Source organism: Typopeltis vanoorti, chromosome 15 (assembly GCF_054136105.1).
Source record: "Typopeltis vanoorti isolate ZY-2024b chromosome 15, IOZ_Tvanoo_1.0, whole genome shotgun sequence".
Lineage (NCBI taxonomy): Eukaryota > Metazoa > Arthropoda > Arachnida > Uropygi > Thelyphonidae > Typopeltis > Typopeltis vanoorti.
This window is the reverse complement of record NC_143563.1, coordinates 12,701,136-12,726,267: the sequence shown is the minus strand read 5'-3', so window position 1 is coordinate 12,726,267 and position 25,132 is coordinate 12,701,136. Positions and strand designations below refer to the sequence as shown.

The following is a 25,132-nucleotide window of genomic DNA, read 5'->3' as shown; positions in this document are numbered from 1 at the left end:
AGTAGGTGCGAAAGGTTTGCAAAAAAAGCAAAAAAAAAAAATTTAAAGTTTCAGAATAAATGAGCCATGTTCTTGGCACGAGCTCACCGTTTTCCATTTTTCTATTATAATACGTGTCGCCAAATTTATGACCATATGTATCTCTGGGATATATTATATTTTTCTTTTGAACAGGCCCCATTTCAATTAAATCAACTCATAATTTTTCATTAATATTTCCTCATTCACCTGGATCTTCTAAATTTACAGAGACTAACAATGTGTTAGATTCATGGTCAACTCCAATTAAATCTTCTCCTAACTGTTTTTCACTTAAATCATGCATCTTGTTATCTTGTTCAATAGTTGCAATAGTACTTTCATGCAAACTGGATGATGTGCACGGTTCTTCAACTCTGATTTCTGATGTATCGAGTTGGTTACAATCTGCATCAGAATATTTTAATATTTTAACAAATTTATTAAGAGCCCCAGTTTGTTTCTTAATATCTGCTTCTTTCGCAGCAGGATGCTTACGATTTTGTGCACTGGATAACTTTTTTTTTAAATTTTTGATTCCATTTCTATTTTATACCCACAAGAAATCATTACACAACACGACATAGAGACGAAATAATAGTCCGCACTGCACTACTGTCAGTAGCCTACTGAGATGCGTACCATATGACTGGCTAACTAAAAAAATGTTTTGTACGAAAATTCGTTTCTGCGCATAAAAACCGTTCACCGTTTCACTTTAGATAGACTGCAGTAGACATAACAAGCTGCAGGCAAGCATTTAGCCTGCTCTCACTTCAAAATTTTAAACAGCCAGCTGATCAAAGAGGTGGCAATATACAATTTTTTAAAATTTTTATTCCATGTATCTAGCCTTATTTATTTTCATATTGATCATTCTAAGAATTTTTTGTTTTTATGATAAAAATTTGTTTCTTAAAAATGAACTTAAAAACCAGGCCCCAGCGGCGGTGCCCCCTTCGTAGCGGAGCCTGCATGCATGCTTCCACCGGCTCTGGTTATCCACTTCGGGTTGAAAAGGTTGCATACTGTATATCACATTGATGGTACTGGATTGTAGGAATTTGATGAGGCTAGGGACTTGGGGAATGGTAGACAGAGAGTTGAAGTCCAGATGACATATTGCAAAAGTTGCTAAAATAGCTCAAATTACTTGGAGTCAAGAAACATGCTAAAAAATAAAGGTAAGGAAGTTATTATCCGTCTTTATAAGGCTATCTCATATAGTGAAACCTGTGGAGTATCCGTAATTATAGAATAACACACATACCACAGTAAATAACTTTTTTATTATGTAAATATTTTATCTTATGTTTCAAAAGACATCATCAGTACAATCTAACAACAGTAAGAACTGAATTAAAAAAAAAACAGTAATGCACATGCATAAATTGGAATCCTTCTATGTATATAGTTGTGTATTCATGGATTAAACCTAATGGGCTGAAATTAAAACTAATTAAATTAAATTAAAATATAACAGATGAATTTATTTAATACAATTGAGGATAACAATTTCCCAAACTTTTGGAATAGTGAGACAGTCGTTCTAATTAAGATTAGGTCTATGAAATAAGGTTTCAGCACTTTCTTTATATAAATATTCATGGCCAGATTTGTGAGGTTTGATAAGATTGATGTGGTCTTGATGTTCAGAGAAACATTTATTTATAGATCTTCCTATTTGTCCAAAGTAAGACAAATTACACATATAAGCCAGGTAGCATCATTGGTGAGAGTTTGTCTTTTAAAGATGGTAGCAAGTTGTGAATTTGGTTGATGGGTTTATATGTAGCAATGAGTTGAAATTCTATTATAATTTTTGCCACATGTTCAGAGATGCCTTTAACATATGGTATAGGAGTCCTGTGGGCTTCTTCTTGTCTGGGTTGATATGCAGGAGAGTGGCTAATTTTTTTTTTTTGAGTTATTATTGGATTATATCCATTTAGTAAAGCCATGTCTTTGACAATTTTCAATTCTTGGAAGTTTTTTTGCTTAGTCAGACTAATAAATTTAGTTTAATCCTTTATCCAAGTGTAAGCAAACAAAGTTTGCACCTGAAGTATCTTCAAGACTGAGGCAACTCGTGGTAAAGGTAGCCCAAGCTCTCATCACTCCTTATCTTAGTATCTCCCATAATGCAAAGCACATCTACATGCGGACATGTATAATGCTATGTATTAAGGGAAGGGCCACTAACCAGACTGGTTCCATTATTGAATGTTCAAGTACAGGTCAATCTCCAAAAACTCAGCATTGTTTCCCTCTTCTCAGTAACAGGCTCACCCTGCCACTGAGAAGAACTCTCAGTACCAGTTGGCTCTACCCTGTGGTAGAGCCAACCGAGCAGAGTAGCTCATGTGCTCATATGTCATCTGAGGGGTAACAGCAACAGCCATGCCTCAGTTAAGCTCATGGGCTACAGCATTGCCATTCATTATCCCCCCCCCCCCACTCAGGACCTAGTTGACAGCAACAGCTGAGCCTCAGTTAAAACTTCAAGGGCTACATCATTTCCATTCATCACCCAACCTTCCAACCAGTTTCGACCTTTATTGAATGTTCAAGTATAGGTCAAACTCCAAAAACTCAGCATTGTTCCCCTCAGTAACAGGCTCACCCACCACTGAGCAGAGCCCCTCATTTTCTCACATCTCATCCAAGAGGTAACAGCAACAGTCGTGCCTCAGTTAACTTCACAGGCTACAGCATTGGCATTCATTGTCCCCCACCTACCCAGGACCTGGGTGACAGCAACAGCTGAGCCTCAGTTAAAACTTCATGGGCTACAGCATTGCCATTCATCACCCAACCTTCCAACCAGTTTTGACCTTCGTTGAGGTCTTGTCAATGAGAGCCAGACCCAGAGGTGGTGGTGATCCCAAGGTGGAAGCAATGGAGAAGTCATATTTATCTATACGAGTTGCCAAAAGGTGTCTCACCTTATTATTAAATTACTCTAGATTAAGAGAAAGATGTTGGAAGTTTTTTTTTTTTCACTTGGTTAGACTATCTCATCTCATGTTATTTTCCTTTTACCTTCTTTTACCTTGTGGTAGTCAAGGGTTTATTAATCATCGGACCTCAAACCATTCACAGGATAAGGTGGTCAGTCCTATGCCTCAGTATATCCTATGTCCGTACTGTTCAGTTCTCAAGGCTGGTTTGCCTGCTTTGCGGGATGAAACCTCAGGATAAACTGGGGAAAAAACTCTACTGTGCATGCCCAAGACTGGCTAACTTGGCTGAGGAAGATCCTTCAGGTCCTCACGTCACTGATGGGAATCGAACCTAGGACACTCCTTCCCCAGGCATATGGTTGCGAAGCGCATAGCCACTAGGCTAACCGCGTGGACATGGTTAGACTATAATAAATTCAATTTAATCCGTTATCCAAGTGTAAGCAAACAAAGTTTGCACCTGAAGTATCTTCGGGACTGAGGCAACTCGTGGTAAAGGTGGACCAAGTTCTCATCACTCCTTGTCTTAGTATCTCCCATAATGCAAAGCACATCTCCTTATGGACATAATTTATTAGTCTAACCAAGTGAAAAAAAAAAAAACTTCCAACATCTGTCTCTAAATCCAGAGTAATTTAATAATAAGGTGAGACATCATTTGGCAACTCGTATAGGTAAATATGACTTTCACCATTGCTTCCACCATTGCTTCCACCTTGGTATCACCACCTCTGAGTCTGGCTCCCACACTGACGAGACCTCAATAAAGGTCAAAACCAGTCTGGGTAGTGGCTCTTCCCTTAATGCATAGCATTATACATGTCCACAAGGAGATGTGCTTTGCATTATGGGAGATACTAAGACAAGAAGTGATGAGAGCTTGGCCTACCTTTACCACGAGTTGCCTTAGTCCTGAGATACTTCAGGAGCAAACTTTGTTTGCTTACACTTGAATAAAGGATTAAACTAAATTTATTATGGTCTAACCAAGTGGGAAAAAACATCTAACAACTTTCCCTAAATCCAGAGTAATTTAATAATAAGGTGAGACACCTTTTGAAAACTCGTATATGTAAATATGACTTCTCGTATATGAAAATATGTTTGCTTGCACTTGGATAAAGAATTAAACTAAATTTATTATAATTTTCAATTCTTGTTTAGAGACTCTTCAGAAGAACAAATCTTGTGTGCTTTGGATACTAAATATTTTATGATGCCATATTTTTGAGATGGATGGTGAGCTGATGTATTGTGAATATAACAATCTGAAAAAGTTGATTTTCAGTAGACAGAAAGAATCATCAAAATACCTTTCATGATTCTTTTCCAGTGTTTACTTAATACAAGGATGTAGGTTGTTGATTTTTTGTAGAAATGAGTAAAATTCTGGTTCTGTGTGACTCCAAACTGCAAAGATGTTGCCAACGTACCATAGCCAAATCGTTTGTTTTGAGTCAAGAGCGAAAATCCTTTCTTCTAGGTGTTTAAGAAAAAATTGGCTAAGTTAGGTGATAAGAGTGAGCTCATTGCTGTTCCTTCCTCTTGTTTATATATTTTATCTTTTCATATGAAATAACCTGGTGTAATTGCAAATTTGAATAATTCCACTGTCTGATGGAAATTTTTGAGTTAAAAATTCTGTTGTCTCTTTGTGATGGATATTAGCAAAGAGAGACACAACATCAAAGTTTACTAACATGTCTGTATCTGCTAGTTTAATGTCTTTATTTTTGTATGAAATTCTATGGAATTTTTTTATCAAAAAAGTTGAGTGGCCAATGAGGGGACAGAGAAGAGTGAACAGAAATCTTGATATTTTATATGTGGTACTGTCTATTGAATTCACAATTCTAAGTGGACAGTTACTTTTATGTAATTTTGGTGAACCATATATTCTAGGAGGGTGTGGCTTGAGTTTTTTTATGGTTTCTTGATCTATGGATGTTGTTTCATCTAATAACCTTTTGAGCTGACTTTTAGTAGGATCATTATTAAGCTGGGAATTTGTATTGTGATCATGAAGCAGTAAATTAATTTTCCAATCATATGAGTTAGAATCTAAGGATCTGAAAATAATAATATGTTAGATACTCAAGAGGCGTTCTAGTGAGCTAACTACTGTATATACTTGCTGCATGAGCACATCGGAAAATATCAAAATGGGAAAATCACACTGGATTATAGTAGTCTGTTCAGTGTGCTGCCAAGCAAGGAGCAAAGACAACTCCTTTTCTCTAGCTATCCTCCCTCCGCGCGTGCGCGCACGCACGCGCACACACACACACACACACACACACACACACAAAAGCTTGGACGCGAATGAAAGTGCCTGAAATGCAAACATACAGGCCAGAAGGGTAACAAGTATGGTAAGAAAAGCAAAAGTGGATTATGAAAGGAAATTAGCTGCGCAAGCTAAAGAGAATTGCAAACAGTTTTTTCGATATGCTGCAAGTAAAAGAAAAAATGTGTACGGCAGAATGATTTTGAAGAATGCTGATGGTAGAGAGGTAACTGAATCAGTTGATATAGTGGAATTTCTCAGCAAGCACTTTGCAAGAGTATATCATCCAGGTGGTATACCATCCAATCCAATATCTGTTGGATTGGATGGTATACCAGCTTGGGACTTATGTGAAGTGGCTAAAGAATTGTCAGTGCCCTCGATCATTTTGTTTAATTTGAGTTTCATGTCTGGGTTAGTCACGAGGGGGTGGAAAGAGGGGAAAATAGTTCCACTGCATAAAGGAGGTTCCAAGACTGCTGTTGCAAATTACCAACCGATCAGCATATCAGGAGTTGTTGTCAAAGTTTTGGAGAAAGTAGTCAAGAGAAAAATACAAGAATGGATAGATGAAAATGGGATACTGTATGGGCGACAGCATGGTTTTGTGAAAGGTAGATCATGCCTCGGTAACTTGCTCCCGTTTTATAAAACAGTGATGGCTGAACTGGATAAGGGTAATGGATTTACAGTGATACTGCTGGACCTTGCTAAGGCCTTTGACAGGATACCACATGGAATTCTGATCAGTAAACTACAGCATATGGGGATGGATATAGGGTTGGTGAGATGGATAGGAGGGTGGTTGATGGAGAGATATCAGAGAGTAGTTTTATTCAAGAGTAGAGTCAACAAAAAAAGGCAGCCTGTAACTAGCGATGTGCTGCAGGACTCTGTTCGTGGACCAGTACTATCGTTAATTAACAAATTAACGATATAGGAAAGGATCTGAGAGGAACTGTTCATTTGTTTGCTGATGACACAAAGTTGGGTAGAGCAATAGTGAATGGACATGATGTCAAAATTTTGCAGGATGATTAGGATAGATTGGAGGACTGGGCTAAGGAGAATGGATGTGAATTTAATGTGGAAAGTGTAACGTTATGTAAGGGCATTTTGGGGTGAAAAGATTAGCAGCAGTATATCACATTGGTGGAACTGTACTGCAGGAGATCAACGAGGCCAGGGATTTGGGAGTGTTGGTGGATAGGGAGTTCAAGTTTTAGGGGGCACATTGCGAAAGTGGCTAAATCAGCTCATCAAATCACTTGGTTACTGAAGAATACTTTGATGAGCAGAGACAAGCAAGTTATTGCTCCTCTGTATTGAGCCTTGATAACACCCCCCTATCTTGACTACTGTGCCCAGATCTGGGCACCAGGGTTTCTTCTTGATGGGGAGGTTCTAGAGGCGAGTGACCAAGATGATAGCAGGTCAACAGGTTGAAGATTTGTGGGTTGCAGAAATTGTTTAATAAGTGGAAAAGGGTGATATGATTGAGACAATCAAATTACTGGATGGTTTCTATAAGATTAATTTGGAGGATATTTTTCAGAACAGGACTGGTGGTGGGAGTACTAGGGGGCCATCCATGGAAACTGGGCAACTTGTGGTTAGCAAGGGAGTTAGAACTAGGTTTTTTACTTGGAGAGTGGTGAATGAGTGGAATAAGCTACCAGACTCTGTTGTGGGTGCCATGACTGTGAATGAGTTCAAGGCAAGGTATGATAGATACTGTGTGAATGTTGAATAGTTGTTCTTGACATGATGTTAGGGCCTCCCTCGATGAGTCTGTCGACTCCTTGGAGTTTCCCGGAACAATAATAATAATAATAATAATGTTGGTGTGATGATATTTCCAATGGCATGTTATACTGGTGGGATTATGCTACAAGAAACAGAAGAGGCTAGGGATTTTGGAATTATGGTGGATATGAAACTGAAGTTCAAAGATCACTTTGCAAAAACTGCAAATACAATTCAGAGGATAATTTCAATGTTGAAACAAACACTGACATGTAAGGATACAGAAGTTGATTTGCCTCTTTACAAGCTTTGATGTGACAGCAACTGGACTACATGTCAGTGCAGATTTGATCTTGTGGGTTCAGAATGGATAAAGAAGCTATGAAAAAAAGGTGCAAAGAAGAGTAACAATGATGATATTGAGATTATTGAATATCAATTACAGGACAGATTGAGAGAATGTGGACCACAGAAACTGGTATACAAGAGAAAAAGGGAGTGATGCGACTAAGGTTTAAACTTCTGAATGAGTGTTATTGGTCATCAACTGTTGAAAGTTTTTGTTTTATTGAAGGTGAGGAGAGGTCAAGAGGCATCTGTGTAAGTTAAGTGTGTAGTTAAGAAAGGAATGAGAGCTAGATTTTTCTCTCATAAAGCAGTGAGTTTGCCTGTTGAAGTAGTGAGTGCATTCAGTTTAAATGACTTTGAAAGTTGGTGTGGGTGATCTGATCTACAGGCTGCCTCAATGAGTCCTTCACTCCTGGAGGTTTCAGATAATAATAATAATAATCTTCTTCTTCTTCTTCTCTCTTCCATCATCTATGTGGATGATGATGAGGCTGGGTGGATTCTTTCCACTTCCGTCTGTCCCAGGAGAGTCCGAACAATTCTGTCCAGTTTGGTGTCGCTTGTTGTGATTTGGTTTTCGGGTCCTCTTTTATTTTGTCTATCCATCTAATTCTGGGCCATCCTTTGGATCTTTTACCTTCCATCATTGTATTCAGGGCTTTAGATGGTAGTCTTTCTGTTCCCATGGCCAAACCATCACAGTCTTCTTTCTTGGATTTTGTCTATTATAATAATAATAATAATATATTATTATTATCACATCATATAGTCATCTGCCTCTGGATCCTTTTTACTACTTCCTCATCAAGAAATCAAGGCAACCAAATCTGTGTTACAATACAAATACAAATATCTGTTGTGGGATCTAGCAATATGAAAGTATTATAAAGAGAAATAATTACATCTTTATCCCTACTAGTTAGTATGTTTTTCATCATATTTATTTTTAAGTTATTTTGCTCACTTTTTTTTTAGTATGCCCTCTGAACTCCAAATTCCCAGCCTCATCAATTCCTTATGGTCTAATTTGATACATTCCATCATATATTCAAACACATATTGCAATCTTTTCATCCCAAAGTGCATTATCCTACACTTTGTCACAGAACTGGCAATTCTTATCCTTGCCCACACTGTCAGTTTATTAAAACATTCTTTCAGAATTTCTATATTGTCTTTATAAACTATAGATTTCCCTAACTTAAGACTATAAGCAAACACTTGGATATTTTCCTTCAAATCATTAATGCAGAAATTAAACATCAGCAGCCAAAGTAGAAAGTCCTGTGGCATACCACTGATCACCTGCTTCTCCTTGATTCTACTCCACTATATACTATTCTTTGATGTATGCCTATCAGTTTTCTTATTCATATTACCTGCTTCATATTCTTGTCTAGCTGCTCCAATTTATGTAATAGGAATCAATGCAGTATCCTTACATCATTTACAAATTAAAGCAATATCATAGTAAAGCCATTTTCTTTATCCATCTCAGATGTCACTTTATTGTAGCAAGTAAGTTAATTATTTATGAATTTATAAATGTGATAAAATCTTCTCTTCACAAAGCTGGGTTATCCCACTCCATAGAGTATCATATTCCAATCCACATATCTCAGAATTCTGGCCTTAGCCAACAATTCTTATACTGTAATTATTACTCCAGTATTAAACAGTGGTTTATAATTTGTTGCCTTTGTCTTAGGCTCCATTGAAATTCCATTCCCTCGACCATAGATGGCAACACTATCAGCAAGATTTTTTTTTCTAACTTGGTACATCTGTCATAAGCATCCCTGTGAAACTGCAAGTAATTCCATCCAGTAGTTTATTTTATACAACTGTCCGAAACAAAAGTGTCTGAATCCTTTGAAATGGATAAAATCGAGTATCATGCGGTTATAAAATTCTTTGTAAAAGAAGGTTTAATGACAAAAGAAATTCATTTGAAGTTCATAAAAGTTTATGGACAGTCTTCTCCTTCATCTTCAACAATTAAGAAATGGCTACTGAGTTTTAACATTGCCGTACCAGCCTCGAAGATGATCCACGTGAAGGACGTCCAAAAAGTGTAACAACACCAGAAATCATTGATCAAGTGCATGATATGGTATTGGATGACTGGCAAGTCAAAAAGCGTGAAATTACTGAGACTATAGGCATTTCAAAAAACGTGTAGGATATATTTTGCATGAAGAATTGCAAATGAAAAAGTTTTTCACAAGAGGGGTGCCGTGCTTGCTCACAGCAGATCAAAAACGCACTTTCATGAAAATCTCTGAACAGTGCTTGGAGCATTTTAACAAGAATAAAACTTTTTGTGCATCGATTTATTACTATGGATGAGACTTGGATTCACAATTATACACCAGAATCCAAGCGGCAGTCAAAACAGTGGACAGAAGCCAGTTGTTCAGCGTCAAAGAAGACACAGTCGGTTCCATCAGCAGGAAAGGTCATGGCATCGGTGTTTTGGGATGCTAAAGTCATTTTGTTTATTAATTATCTTGAAAAGGGTAATGAAAATATTATTAATGAAACCAGAGAATATTATTCCGATCTTTTAACCAGACTAGATGAAAAAAATTCATGAGAAAAGACGGGTTTGCAGAAAAATAAAATCATCTTTCATCAGAGCAATGCACCTGCTCACAAAGGTGTTTTGGCAATGGGAAAATTAAAGGATCTGTACTATAAATTGTTGGAACATCCACCCTATCCACAGATTTGGCTCCCTCTGACTTCTATCTCTTCCCGAAACTAAAACTCTTTCTCACTGTTCAGCATTTTTCTTTGAATCAAGAGGTGACTGCAGCTTTAAAGAGGTATTTTGCAGATCTTACTGAGAACCACTACAGGACAGGATAATGGTGCTGGAGCATTGCTGGAATAAATGTATTGTTCTCCACCACCATTCTTTCCCTTCCTATCCTGCCAAAAAATGCTGTACCCAGTGAATTCTAATCCTGTTATTGTATCCTCTTCTGTCAACCACGTCTCAGTGATCCCAATAATTTTTCACCAGGCTGATCCTATCTGCGCCACCAATTCCTCTCCCTTATTCCAGATACTCCTGGCATTAGTATAAAACATATAAATGCCGTTGTTTCTATACCCAGCATTATCTCCCTCTAGACTCCACTGGGCTCAGTGTTAGCTGATGTCGTCCCCCTTCTCCCAAGTATCCATTCCCACAAGAGGCCACCCCTGCTACCATCCTCCCTGGGACACACTGACTTGTTCAGAACAGCAATCTCTCAAGATGCCTATGTCCTTCCTCATTCAAATGTAAGTGGTCTCTTGCATACAATTCCTCAGTCCTCAAATGCACTCGAAGCATCCACATATTCCAGTCCTCTCTTGTCATACATTCTAGCTATTATGTCATTCAATATTACTGCTCTTCTGCTCAGCTCGTCATTATCATACCTAGGCTACACACGCTATCTTTCTTCTCTATGTCTTATTTCGTACCACCTCAAGCAAGAATCTCATATCTCTCGCTGCTCTATTTACACCACCACTCAAGTCATTTGTTCCCACCATCACAATCATCTCATCCACCTTTTCACCTCTCTTTTCACAGTTTCTATCGTTCCTCCTGGCAAACACTCCTCATGTAGCCTATCTTGAATATCACGGATCATTGAGTTCCAATACATTATACCTCTTACCATTCCCTCTCTCCTATTGTTTCCATTTTCTCCTCTTCTTTCATTCCCAGACCTCTCTCTTTGAATATGAACTTTTAAAAAAATAAAATATCCATAAAAATAGTAATAGAGACTTACCTTATGGATATCATGCGTAACTGTTACTTCTCTTGCAGCTAGAGAATGGCCTGAAATGGTTTCTCCTAATGTAATGGAAATTGATTCCCTACAGCCATCACTTTTAAAAAAAAAAATTATTAGTATTATATATCATAAGAAACTAAAGGTAATAATTTTGCAAAAGAATTTAGATGTTCCTGAAAATATTGTTTAATACGTTAATACATTAATGCTGGAATGTGTCTAGTGCTGTACTAGAGCAAGAAGACATGTCAAAGATTTTGAAGAGAAATTCGAAGACACAGAGGTGCAGGCCATCATCAAGTTTTTCATGCTGCAAGAAAAGTCCGCAGCTGAGATTCACCAAGTTTTTTCTTTGAGATTCTAGGAGACTGTCTCACAGCATACAAACAGTTGCCAGATGGGTGGCCAAGTTTAAAACTGGGCATCCTGAGACAACAGATGTCTCAAGGTCAGGAAGGCCTTTTCACAGCAATCATACCTGAAAACATTGATGTAGTGCATGCCACAATCCTTGATGATAAATGAATACAGGGCTGTCGTCAGATTAGATCGTGCGCTGAGGCAAACAATTAAATATCACCCCTGATGGATTATAAGACAAAAATATAAGAAAATCTCCAATTGCTATTTTGTTTTTATTAGAAGAGAAACATGAATGCAAAACAATTACATAATAATATTAATTAAATGTTTGCTCTAAGGGGTTATTGCACAGTAAAACTGCTTATAAGCTTCTAAATTTAAATTATAAGTTATGTCTGCCTCTGATGATATAGTTGCTAGACCAACCAATCTTTCTTGGATCATTGCTGTTCACAAATAATTTTTAATCAGTTTAAGCTTAGAAAAACTTCTTTCTGCACTTGCTAAGTGAAAAGGAATTGTTAGTGTAGCAATGGTGCCTACCACAATATGTTTGAATGCTGACCAAAAGAGAGAAGTCAAGTGAAAATTTTTTGGCTCGTATTATGACAGTTAATTAAATATAGCTTCATCGCTATGACCTAGAAATCAAATAATTGTCAATGGAGTGGAGACACAAAGGTATATATATAACAATATGAACTGTACAATTCCAGAAGAATCTTAGTACGTGAGGACTTGAGCAGAGTTTATTGTAGTTTTTATTTATAATTTTTATTTATTTATTATCACTAGAGGTCAGGCTAAGAAAAAGATTAGTTAACAACGTAGATTTACTTTACCTTTATAGAGTGCAACAACATGTAGCTTGGTTCCTATACACATGCATCCTTCTGATGATGACCTCAATACAGGGGTCGAAACATCAAGTTATTATTTTATTAATAATCAGTAAAATAATCTTTTCAACACGTGTGTTTTGTGTCCCTAAATTCATAAATATGAATGCTGATCACCGTGTAACCTTAAAAGAAAGAGATATCCTGTAGTTGAGGATTGGTTTATGCAACAAGGCAAGACTTTTTCTCAGAGGATTGCAAATGATGCAGCAGCAGCATTGTAACAAGTGTATAACACTTCATGGGGAATATGTAGAAAAACATATAAGTTACATGGTTCTACCTCAATTCCTTCATGATGATTATGACAACTTTCTAGCACACCCTCGTAAGGAACAAGATATAGTCCCAGCATGTATGTGTTAAAAAAAACTCAACAATTAAAATTTCTAATAATTTGTAAAGTTATATATACAGTCAGTCCTCAACTTATGACATATTCAATTTACAGATGCTAGTCTTTACAATGGTCATCCCATTAGCATGTCACCAAATACCACCTCACTTCTGCAAACCCATGCACCAAGATGTTATTGCTGTCTTCAAGTTGTTTTTATTTAAGAAACACTTTTGTTCAGATCACTGTTGCTACTAAGGTTGAGACAACCCTCAGAGACTTCTGGAAGGAATATAATATCTTGAATAGCATGAAGAATGTAGATGCAGTATGGAGTTAAGTTAGAGCAAAATGTATGGATGTTGTTTGGAAGGAAATTGCTTAAAATACATTCAACAAAAAAAAGCCTTACAAAAGACTGATGACAAGATAGTGCCGCTAGCCAAAGACCTGGAGGTTAACAATGAAGTAGAGCAGTTAGTGAAAGCTGAGGAAGAAGAGCTCTCAAATAAAGACTTCTGCAACTTTCTGTTCTTCTGGCTCCATAAAGATAGAGCTAAAAGAACAGAAAGTTGCAGAAAGAGGAGGAGAGAGAGAGAGAAAAGCAGAAAACAGAAGCTGAGTCCTCATAAAAGTTTACAATGAAAAAATAGTCAGCGGCAATTCTGTTAATATGCCAATTTGGTTGTTTGAGAAAATGGATCCCAACATGGAGAGACTTAGCAAAGTAGTCAGAATGATGTAAGTTGCTGTCACTGGCTACAGAAAGAAACTACAGAGAAATTTATGCAGAAAAGAAAAGGCAAACTGTACAGGTTAAGTTGGATGTAATGTATACATTTACTCCTACTGTCATCTAAACCCCCCAAAGATGAGCCTAAATCTTCCCCAAGTTATCCATATAGCAAATCAACATCAACATCAGAATGCTTTTCTTTCTTTCAAGGCATGCACGCACGCACACACACACACACACACACACACACACACACAGCAAAGGTTTCAGAAACCTTTGCTGTGTGTGTGTGTCTTGCTATTAAAAAAAAAAAAAAATTCCTGATAGTGCCTGAAGAAGTACAATTCAGCTAACTGATGATCACTTTCTCTGTCTCCCTCTCTCTCTCTCTCTCTTGGACTCATTCTGAGTGCTGTTCCACAGATGGTCTCTTTCTGCTTTATTGATTATGTTCATAAACTTCCTCTGGTGCTGCTGAACCGATATTTATCTTCCTCTTTTAATTTCTGCTGCACTCTCAATAATACAGACAGTAACTATCTCATTTAATTATTATTCAAGTACTAACTTAACCTGCTTCTCCTATTTATTTTTTATGCCATCCACTCAGAAACAGCCTTTCTCGCATGGCATTCTTGAATATGACCTCCGGCTGTTCCAAAAGAATATTAAGAAATTCATTTTATCTTAACTGACTGGTATTATTTTCTCAGGCAGCTTGATTGAGTCAAAGACTCATCACAAGAGGCTGTGACTAATCATTATCTACATAATACCTTATCTTCTTCTTGCACTCATTCAGTGACAATGCATTCCCAACCACCTGTAGAACGTTTCTACAGAGGATTACTGCTAATCCAGCTGGAGGTTGTATTTATCAAATTTGCATTGTCTGTGAGACGGATTAGATTTTTATCTAGTCTTCTTCACATCCTTACTATCTACACTCTTAAACAATTTCCAGGGAAAACCCTTGTTTTCTCTCACTTCACACCATATATTGCAAAAATGTCTTGAGTGCCAATTCTATAAAACTCCTTTAATAACCTATATGTTACTATCACGTTCCCTCTTTTTCACCTATCAACTAGTTTTTGTAACCAATACACCCCTCAATTTTTATACTCATATGGACCATTCCTCAGACCTGTAGCATTTCTGTCACTCACCTCTCGATCCTCTCCATGACTTCCTCATCCCCAAGGAATTCCAGCAACCAGATCTGTATGCAACAGTCTGCATTCTTTCTCATTTATTTATTTATTCATATGGGATTTCCCCTCCCATTTTCCCCATCACTCGTCCCCGTCATCTCGCAAACCAACCCCATGTGTGTTCACGGGATCGGTTTGCCTGTTCTGAGGGACGAAAACCTGAGTTTCCAGGTTAAAAACTCTCTACCTCTGTATGAGACTGATTAACTCATACAAAGGTAGAGGAAACTGGCATTTCCAGTTTCCTGGCACATTGTCATAAAATGAGAGCTGATATCACATCTAATCCCATGGCTGTATTTACATTCAAATTCTGCAATATCCTAAGAACCTCCAATTCATCCACCTCTGTTCCCACATCAGTCTCTCTCTTACATGTTATTATTATTTATTATTATTATTACGGGCAACTCCAGGGAGTCCTTAGACTCATCGAGGGAGGCCCCATATCATATTCATCACAACTATTCGACATTCATACAGTATCTATCATACCTTGCCTTAAACTCATTCACTGTCACAGCATCCACCACAGACTCTGGCAGCCCATTCCACTCATTCAACACTCTAAAAAGTAAAGAACCCAGCTCTAACACCCTTACTAACCACACTTTTGCACAGTTTCTATGGATGTCCCCTAGTCCTCCCATAACTAGCCCTGTTCTCAAAAATATCTTCTGAATTAATTTTATAGAAATCCTTCAGTAATTTGAATGTCTCAATCATATCTCCCCTCCTCCGCCTATCAACCAATTTTTGCAACCCACAAATCCTCAACCTGTTCTTATAAGGTTCATTCCACAGACCTGCTATCATCTTGGTCACTCGCCTTTGGATCCTCTCCACCTCCTCCCCATCAAGAAGAAACCTAGGTGACCAAATCTGGACACAGTAGTCGAGATGGGTCTTATCAAGGCTTGATACAGAGGAACAATAACCTGCTTCTCTCTGTTTGTCAACGTATTCTTCAGCAATCAAGTGATTTGATGAGCTGATTTGGCCACTTTTGCAATGTGTCCCCTAAACTTCAACTCCTTATCCACCAACACTCCTAAATCTCATGCCTCATCAATTTCCTGCAGTACAGTTCCACCAATGTAGTAAACTGCTGCTAATCTTTTCACCCCAAAATAATACATAACCTTACATTTTGCCACATTAAATTGACATCCATTCTCCTTAGCCCAGACTTCCAATCTATCCAAATCATCTTGCAAAATTTTGACATCATCTGCATTCACTATTGCCCTACCCAACTTTGCATCATTCGCAAACAAATGAACTGTTCCTCTCAGATCCTTTCCTATATCATTAATGAACAAATTAAACAGCAGTGGTCCAAGAACAGATCCTTGTGGCACACCACTAGTCACAGGCCGTCTTGTGGACTCTACTCTGAATAAATCACTCTCTGATATCTCTCCGTCAACCACCCCTCCTATCCATCTCACCAACCCTATATCCATCCCCATATGCTGCAATTTACTGATTAGAATTCCATGTGGTATCCTGTCAAAGGCCTTAGCAAGGTCCAGTAGAATCACTGTAAACCCATTACCCTTATCCAGTTCAGCTGTCATTGTGTTATAAAATGTGAGCAAGTTACTGAGGCATGATCTACCCTTCACAAAACCATGTTGTCCCCCATGCAATATCCCATTTTCATCTAACCAATCCTGTATTCTTTTCTTGACTATTTTCTCCAAGACCTCGACAACAATTCCTGATATGCTAATCGGTCGGTAATTTGTAATTTTCAACAGCAGCCTTGGAACCACCTTTATGCAGCAGAACTATTTTCCCCTCTTTCCACCCCCTTGGGACTGACCCAGACCCGAGGCTCAAATTAAACAAAATGGTCAAGGGCATTGACAATTCTTTAGCCGCTTCGAATAAAGAATTAGCCGACACGAGCTGGCATTGACATTGAGGTTCTGTAATAGACTAGTTACCTCTACTTCATTCATCACAATTCCAGTATAAGCTGTTGGTTCTTCCATTCCTGCAGTGTTGGTCCTTCCATTCTTGCAAGAGTATATCATCCACCTGGATGATATACTCTTGTAAAGTGCTCGCTCAGTAATTCCACAATATCGACTGATTCGGTTACCTCCCTACCCTCAGCATTTTTTAAAATCATTCTGCCATGAGCATTTTTCTTTTTACTTGCAATATACTGAAAAAACTGTTTGGGATTCTCTTTAGCCTGCATCGCCAATTTTCTTTCGTAATCCACTTTTGCTTTTCTTACCACCCTTGTTACCATCCTGGCCTGAGCTTTATACTGTTCCTGTGCCTGCTGGTCACCTTTCTCCTTAAATTCCCTCCATAATTGTTTCTTTTTTTTGCAGCTCAAGCTTAATAGTGTTATTCATCCATTTAACGCCTACTTGATTTATTATTCGGACTCTTTGTATACAGTCAACCATTACCTCCTGCAAACACTTCTTAACCACCTCCCATGCACTATCAACATCCAACCTTTGCAGTTTTACATGCCATGGCACTGAGCCAAGCACACTCCTAAGCTTGTCATACTTACCAGCCCAGTAATTCCATATGTACCCTGTCTTAATTGTAAATTTCACTCCTTTAGCCACCTCCCAAGTCATGACCTTATGGTAACTCTCACCAATTGGTGGCAACATGGTCATGTTCGTTACAGCCACATTCTCAGTTGCAATTACTAGGTCAAGCACTCTCTGCCCCCTATATCACAGTGGTAACCTGACTTGGATGATATACCCTTGTAGAGTGGTTCAGTCAGTAATTCAACTATTTTATCTGCTTCTGTCACCTTACCACCATCAGAATTCATTAAGGTTAATCCTTGCACAGTCATTCTTTTTCTTACTTGCCACAAAAAGAACTCTTTGGGATTTCCATTGGCCAGCTCAGCTAGTTTCTTCTCACAATATGAGTTTGCCTTCCTTTCCATGATGTCACCTTTCTTGCCTGACCCTTGTACTTTTCATGAGATTGCTGGCCATTTTTCGCCTTATATACCCTCCACTACATTTCCTTTTTCTCACACACACACACGCACACACACAGTCGCACAAGCTCAGACGAATGGACGTGCCTGAAATCGTTCCTGCTTTTACCTTGAATTAGTGCGCCATCGAACAGAAAAACTGGATGTATCTAGCATTGACTGATAACTCATACAGTGCTCTATCTAACAGTGAATAATTTACTCTATAGTTTCATAGTTCTAAGCGCATATGAGTGAAATTTTATTCTATCTTTATGAACTGAATACTGCTGGTCAGACTATCTATTGTTCAGCTACCTCAAGGACAACATTCTGGTCATAATAGGATTAGCTGCTACAGCAAGGGCCTTCCCCCTCCTCAAAAACTGCTGCCACTGAAGCCTATTCAATGGAATCGTCGCTTCCAGGAACAAGCAGGAAAACTGTAAGTACACTATCTTAAAACTTTGTATCTTAGAAAGCATAGCAGTTTAATAGGAAGGCTATAACTTTAAATAACATTAAGATGGTGACACGGAACGAATTAGAGTTCGAAAAAGCCCTAAATTTGCTGCGTAACGTTGCGAACTAACAAAGGTTTTCAATACAATGAAAAACGAAACTAGCTCAGCCTACTCAGCTATGCTCGCAAGGCATTAAAAACAATGATAAAAATAAAGACGAATTTGAAAACAATCCATGCTATAAACTAATAGTGAAACCGATAGCTCAACTAAACAGCAAGGAAATTAAAATTATCATCAAAAATTAAAAATAGACCCAAGGTAAATCAAAATCAGAATGACAAAAATGAAAAGTATCAATAATGGCAGAGTCTTAATTGAATCCAAAGAAAAGATTGATATAGACTTACTACATAACAAAATCACGAAAGAATACAAAGACACGTAGTAACAAATTCCAGCAAGAAATATCTTTCAAGACTAATTATATATGATATTCCCAGTGAAATTGATGCGAACAACAGAATCAACTCAATCCACATGCAGAATGAAGAACTCTTCAGAACGGATACAAAGTTGACACAGAAATTTATCATGACAAATAAAAAAACGAACAAGAGAAACTTAATTATTATAGTCGATCCAACGGTGAGGACCAAATTGATAAAAACTGGTGACAAAATTCTGTGGAGAATTTGCCATTGTGCAGACTATGTAAGCGTTCCAAGGTGCTTTAACTGCAATCACACACAAGACTGCAGGGGGAAAACCACCTGTCCATTCTGCTCTAAAGAACATAAGTTCAATGAGTGCCTACGAAATAAGTCCAAGATGAACTGCATAATTTGCCAAAATCAGAACAACCATGCCAAAACCAAAAACGACTGCAAACACATGGCACTGAGCAAAGACTGCCCGACATACAACTACTACAGACAGTTCAAAATTCAAAACACAGATTATGGAAAGCAATAATAAAGCTAAAAAAGCTTTATTAAGCTTTTTTAGCTTAATAAAGCTAAACAGCACTACTTCCCTGGCATGCCTGCAAATAAATCTTCAATGCTCTATAAAGGCTGTAAATAATTAACAGAACTCATAGATACAAAAAACGAAGGTGAGGCAATATTAATTTCTCAGCACAGCAACAAGGACTCTGTACTTATCGAATTTACATACAGAGGAATTAAAACTTTTGCTGCAAGTATGTATCTAAACTATCTTGCTGACATAACATATGACCTAGAAAAAATGGGCAACATCGTGGATTTTACCATCAACCACGCATAATTCTAGGAATAGATAGTAACGCCAATTCGGTATTATGGTTTAACGAAAACACAAACAATAGAGGAAAAAAATTTGGATGAGTTCATAGCATCAAATTCCCTACACATACTAAACGAAGATTGTAACAGTCCATCATTTGAAAATACCAGAGGAAGCAGCTTCATTAATCTGACAATAGCAAACAATGCTATTTTACCCCGGGATTTCTGAATGGAAATGCAAAAAAGAGGAAAGCTGTCCTGACCATCGCATATTAAGTTTCATTATCAGTAACAAAAATTTAAACAGAATACACAACACAAACCATTGAATTAATACCAAGTACTTCATCAATAAAACGAACTTAGAGAAATTTATAAAAGCATTAAAAAGAGAATTTTCATGCCTAATCTCAGAAGATCACTATAATGCAAACAGCGAAAAACAGCCTCACTTAGACAAAAACCTAGCCATCTGGGCATCAGGACAAACTGATACAGACTTCCTTGCTTCTGCAATTTGATCAAGTCTGATAAAATCCAGCGACCAAACACTCAGAACCCAATAAGCTAAACATTGATGGAAGAAAATCAATACTTGGTGGCACGACGAACTAACAGTCCTAAGAAAACATGTTAACGGACTCTGACGACTATACCAAAGAACATACAATAACCAAGATTTGAGAAAGAGTAGAAGATAGAACTACTATAAAGTCAATACAGCTATCAGTCCAAAATTACAAATGCGAAAACAGAATCATGGAAAAAAATTCTGTACAGTTTCAACTGTATCGAATCCTTGGAATTGCATATATAAATTAGCAGCAAGCAAGAATATGACAACACCTATATTATAAACTATCAAAAAAACAGACGGCATCTACACTAAAAACTTAGCAGAAACCGCAGCTATTATGATAAAGAAGTTCATTTTCAACAGTGACACTTATCATAATTCAGCCTTGTATCTATATTAAATAAATAATTATATGTTATTTTAACAAAATAAAATAAGATTTACAATTACAATTACACCCTCACCATGAACATGCACCAATAATAAAAGTTTCGTATCTCACAGAAATAATGCATGCAAGCATGTGATACACTGCCCAAACAAGCAGTGTCGGAATCACTCGTAACATGCAATGAGAAGCGCTAACGAATATCGGCGAGTCTAGCGGCAATTGGCCAAATGTGATAATTCCAACACTGCGTTACATCACAGTGTTTGTTTCGTAATCTAAAGCATTAATAGAACAATTGCAATTATTTATTATTCAATCAATATCAAAACATAAGCTGTAACCTTTAACATGTTGTATTGCATTTATATAATGCTGTAAGCATAGTTATTATTTATAAACACATACAAAAGTGTTTAATTTTTTCCTTGGAGGTGCTGCAGTGTTGCAGTGCTTATGTACGAGCCATCACTGGTCTACAGTAAAAAAAAAGACGTACTACTGATCTCCTGCGATGTGCAAGGAGCCTTCGATGCTGCGTGGTGGCCTGCCATAATCAATCAGTTAATAAATTTGCCCAAAAATCTTACTCTAACTTACAAAAAATTATTTTACAGACAGAAGAGCAACCATGACATTAAAAACCAAAACTGTAGCGAAAGAAGTCAAACAAGGCTGTCCGCAAGGTTACTGCTGTGGGCCAGTTTCTGGAACATCCAGTACGACTGACTTTTAAGACTTCCTTTCACTACTGAAACAAAAGTCATAGCCTTCACCGATGATAATGATTTGGGGACATGACGGCTTACAGTTAGAAGTAATGATCAATGAAGAACTCTTTAAAATTGCAGAGTGGGCATGCGAGAAAAAAGTTACCTTCAATAGCACCAAGTCTAAAGTTCTCCACATCTCACGCAAAAAATCAAAACAACCTAGAGAATTTCTCGAGGGAACCAGTGAGTTAAACTATCTAGGAGTGATAATAGATGAAAAATTACCTTCAAGCACATCTCATATGTTACTGAAAAAAGCTTACAAGTAGTAAACCTCCTATCTAAGTCAACAAAGATTAAGTGGGGATTAGCCATGCTACCAGCCAGGATGTATATATACGTCCACATTATCATGGATGCGAAGTGCATATTAAAATTGTAATACCATTGATATTACATTGAAATTTATGATGGATACAAAGCTTTTGAGGATGCGTATTTGATCTTTAATGGCCAGTAAGGTGGTTAAGCCAACGAGCACTGAAAAGTATATATATATATATATATATATACTGGTGTTATACTACCACTGATATCGTATGCTGCATCTGCCTGGAAACCAGAGGCATAGCTAGGGGAGGGCAGATGGGGGTGGTCTGCCCTGGGTGGCACTTTGAATCTTTTTTGAACTTTTGCAGTTAATTCTAAAATACAGTCTCGAGAACTCAGTTCCAAATATTGTAATACTACTGCAAATTTTCCTCACAATTGCTGTAAGTTTTGCTAGTTGTGAGAGGAGTTTTTCTAAATAAAATTAATTAAGAATTACCTACATTACTACGAAACAGACTTCGCCAATGTCATCAACAATTTTGCTAACAGAAAAGCAAGAAAAATAACATTTTAGAATGTTGAAATTAAGGTTTTACTTCAAAAATAAAAATAGTGTTTTAATTTATTTCCCCATACGTCGGTTTAACTTTTTGCAGTATTTTTGGTATTGAGAGGGGCAGAAAACTCAGGGACCGCCCAGGAGGCAAAAGCATTAGCTACACCACTGCTGGAAACATACACTAAAATCAAAGATAAACCAACAATAACTAGCTGCGACAGTCTATGTTCCTGTTGCTCTCCTTCTGTGTGAGCCAATTGGTTTTTCAAACCTAAATACTTTTGCAGAACATTGCAGAACTAAATACATTGCAGAAAATATGCTTTTACTTTTTCATCTGCATGTTTATTTCTTATTTTTAAAATGGCACTCATTTCATCATTTAGTGTGTACAGTTCATGCTCCTCTGGTGATTGGGGGAGCTCCTTCATTTCCTAATAAGTGAACTCAATAAAGAAACAATGATACTGCCTAATAATGGGAACAGTGCTCCCCCGTGCTGTAAAACCAGTTTTCTTCTAGTAATGAAGGAAAGCGGTTTTTTTGCTTAGTGCTCTTATAATTTTTTTTTCCTTCGTAGGCGTGATTTCTGGTTGTGTTTTAATGGAATATTTCCAGATAGAACATTTTTGCAGATTTCACAGAGTGTGGTGATTTGGCTGGAGGTGCAGTGTTTTAAAGCATCATTTGCTTGTTTGGGAGAGGAATGAGATAAGTACTTGATACTTGATGAGATATTCATAGCGTTTGAGTCTATCAGCCATTCAGGGATAAACACTGTGTTGGGGTCTTCTCCTGGCAAAATCCGTGACCTTAAGCGTAAAATATCACGTGTTTCCTATCTAAAGTCTAAAATTAAATATGAGTGGGGTTCCCATGTTGCATCTTTATAAATCTGAACTAATACGTTCGTTTTTCCTGGAAATACTTGGGAAGCTAAATGAGAACACTGTAAAGAGTCTCGGGGATTTTTAAAAGCAATAACATAATGGCTATTGAGAGAAATTGTCCGAAAATGTGTTCCTTTACAGAATAAATTTTGTGTCAGTAGAATGAAATTGAGGTTACGGTGATGTGAACCTTTTATGAAAACATCAGCTATTTCCGTGCGGTCATTAGCCTGGTGAACTAAATCATCGATTATGAGTAAATTTCTCACATTTGAATCAAATTCATGTAACTTCAAACCATTCACGAATTCTATGTTGGTAAATTTTTAAAATTTAATCTGATTTTCACTATAACAGTAAACGATTCGCTCCGGTGGTGATTCGAATTTTTTTTTATCACAGTCACCATGTAATCATGCCAAGTCGAATTTTTTTTCTTTTTAAATTCTAAGAAAAAAAAAAAAGCTATCGTGGAATAATAGTAACAGTAACATTGATGTTAACGAAAGAAGAGCGAGTGGCATTGTATGGTGACTCCATTATTAAAGGTGTGCTAGAGGATAAAATGCACAAGGTATGTTTTCTAGGTGGAAAAATGAGTAGAGTGATTGGGGCATTGAATATGAGGCGGGAGCGAGCAAAAGAGTTAATTGTATTAATTGGTACAAATGATTTTAGAGAGAACAAAGAGCATGTCAAAATGAATGCCAGGAGACTGCTTGGAAAGATAAAAGAGAATAGTGTGACAGGAAGGGTAGTCAGTGTGTTGCCTAGATATGATTGTGGCGAAATGAGGCGGAGAGCAAGTATTATGAATGATATTCTAGCTGAAATGTGTGAGGAGATGGGAGTACAGTTTTTTAATATGTGGCATGAGTTTGAGGGACAAAGTGAGCTGTATGAGAGCGATGGACTGCATTTGAGTGGTTATGGTGCGAGTCGCTTGGAGAGAGACAGCTGCTGGAAGGTAGAGAAGTGAACAGAGAGAATGAATCAGATCGAGAGGGGAGTGATGTGGATAGCAGGAGAGTAAGACAGGAGAGATTGAAGAAGTGGAAATGAATGGGGAAGTGAGTGGTATGAGTATAGAGAATGGGTGTGCAAGAGGAGCAGGGAAACGGGGAGGCTCAGGGTGGACAGGGGTACACAGCGTGAGAAAGGTGGATGCTCCAAGAGGAGGTGAGAGCATGTGGGATCAAGAAGAAACAGATGGAATTGCAAAGGGTTCTAAAATGAAGAAGCAGAAAGGGAAATGGCCCCAGTCCAGCATGCAGAGATCGTATCGAGTGAGTGGTATCAGTGGAACTAGCTGTAGATCAAGAAATGAGTTGCTGTGTTTGTATACCAATGCTAGAAGTATAAGAAACAAGGCGGATGAAATGGTTGCACTAATTGCGTCTGTGCACCCAGAGATTGTCGGAATAAGTGAGAAATGATTACATGAGGATGACATTCTGACAGGAATAGAGATGGAAAGTTATGATGTGTTTCGTGAGGATAGAAGGGATAAAAAGGGAGGGGGAGTGCTATTGATGATAGAGAAAAAGTTATGTCCATACAATGTAGAGATGCAAGAGGGAAATAGGGCCAGTGGTTTTGAAGCAGTATGGTGTGAGATAGAGGTGAATAGAATCAAATACTTGGTGGGATGTTGTTATAGACCTGGTAATGTGGATGGTGGTGATAGTGAAATGTATAGTCAAATAAGCCAAGCAAATAAGAAAAGGTGATCATTATGGGTGATTTTAATTATGGCAATATAGACTGGAATGAAGAGATAGCAACTGGAAGTAAAGAAAATGAGTTTCTTGAGTTTTTGAGGGATAACTACCTCAGACAGTATGTAATAGAGGGCACACGAGGATTAAGGGTCTTAGATTTGGTCATCTCATCGGAGGATGTAATTATAAATAAGGTGTCAAATCATCCACCAATTGGTGAAAGTGACCATGAGGTAATTACCTGGGTGGTTGCCAGCAGTGCAAGGACCCCTGTGAAAAAAGGGTATATGTGGAACTACAAGGGGGGTGATTATGAAGAGCTCAGGAGACAGCTTGCGGGTGTAGCATGGAATGAGGAGTTAGCTGGAAAAGAGATCAATGCAGCTTGAGGGATTTTCAAGAACTATTTAGTGGATGCAATGTCTAAATGTATACCACGGGTGAGAAGGTTAAATAAGGTAGGTGTGAGATGGATGAATAAAGAGATTAAGCATCTAATACAGAGAAAAAGGGCATTGTGGACGCAGCAAA

At 37.7% G+C, this 25,132-nt stretch overlaps 1 protein-coding gene across 1 annotated transcript in view; it reads right to left on the bottom strand.

Annotated features, from left to right (window-relative positions):
- The window catches only part of LOC150098392 (cAMP and cAMP-inhibited cGMP 3',5'-cyclic phosphodiesterase 10A-like), a 534,534-nt gene that overhangs the window by 345,941 nt on the left and 163,461 nt on the right, over window positions 1–25,132 (bottom strand). Inside the window, exon 7 of the mRNA XM_090405194.1 lies at window positions 11,157–11,256. Coding sequence (XP_090261320.1) covers window positions 11,157–11,256 — 100 coding nt within the window. The remainder of the gene's footprint in view (window positions 1–11,156; window positions 11,257–25,132) is intronic.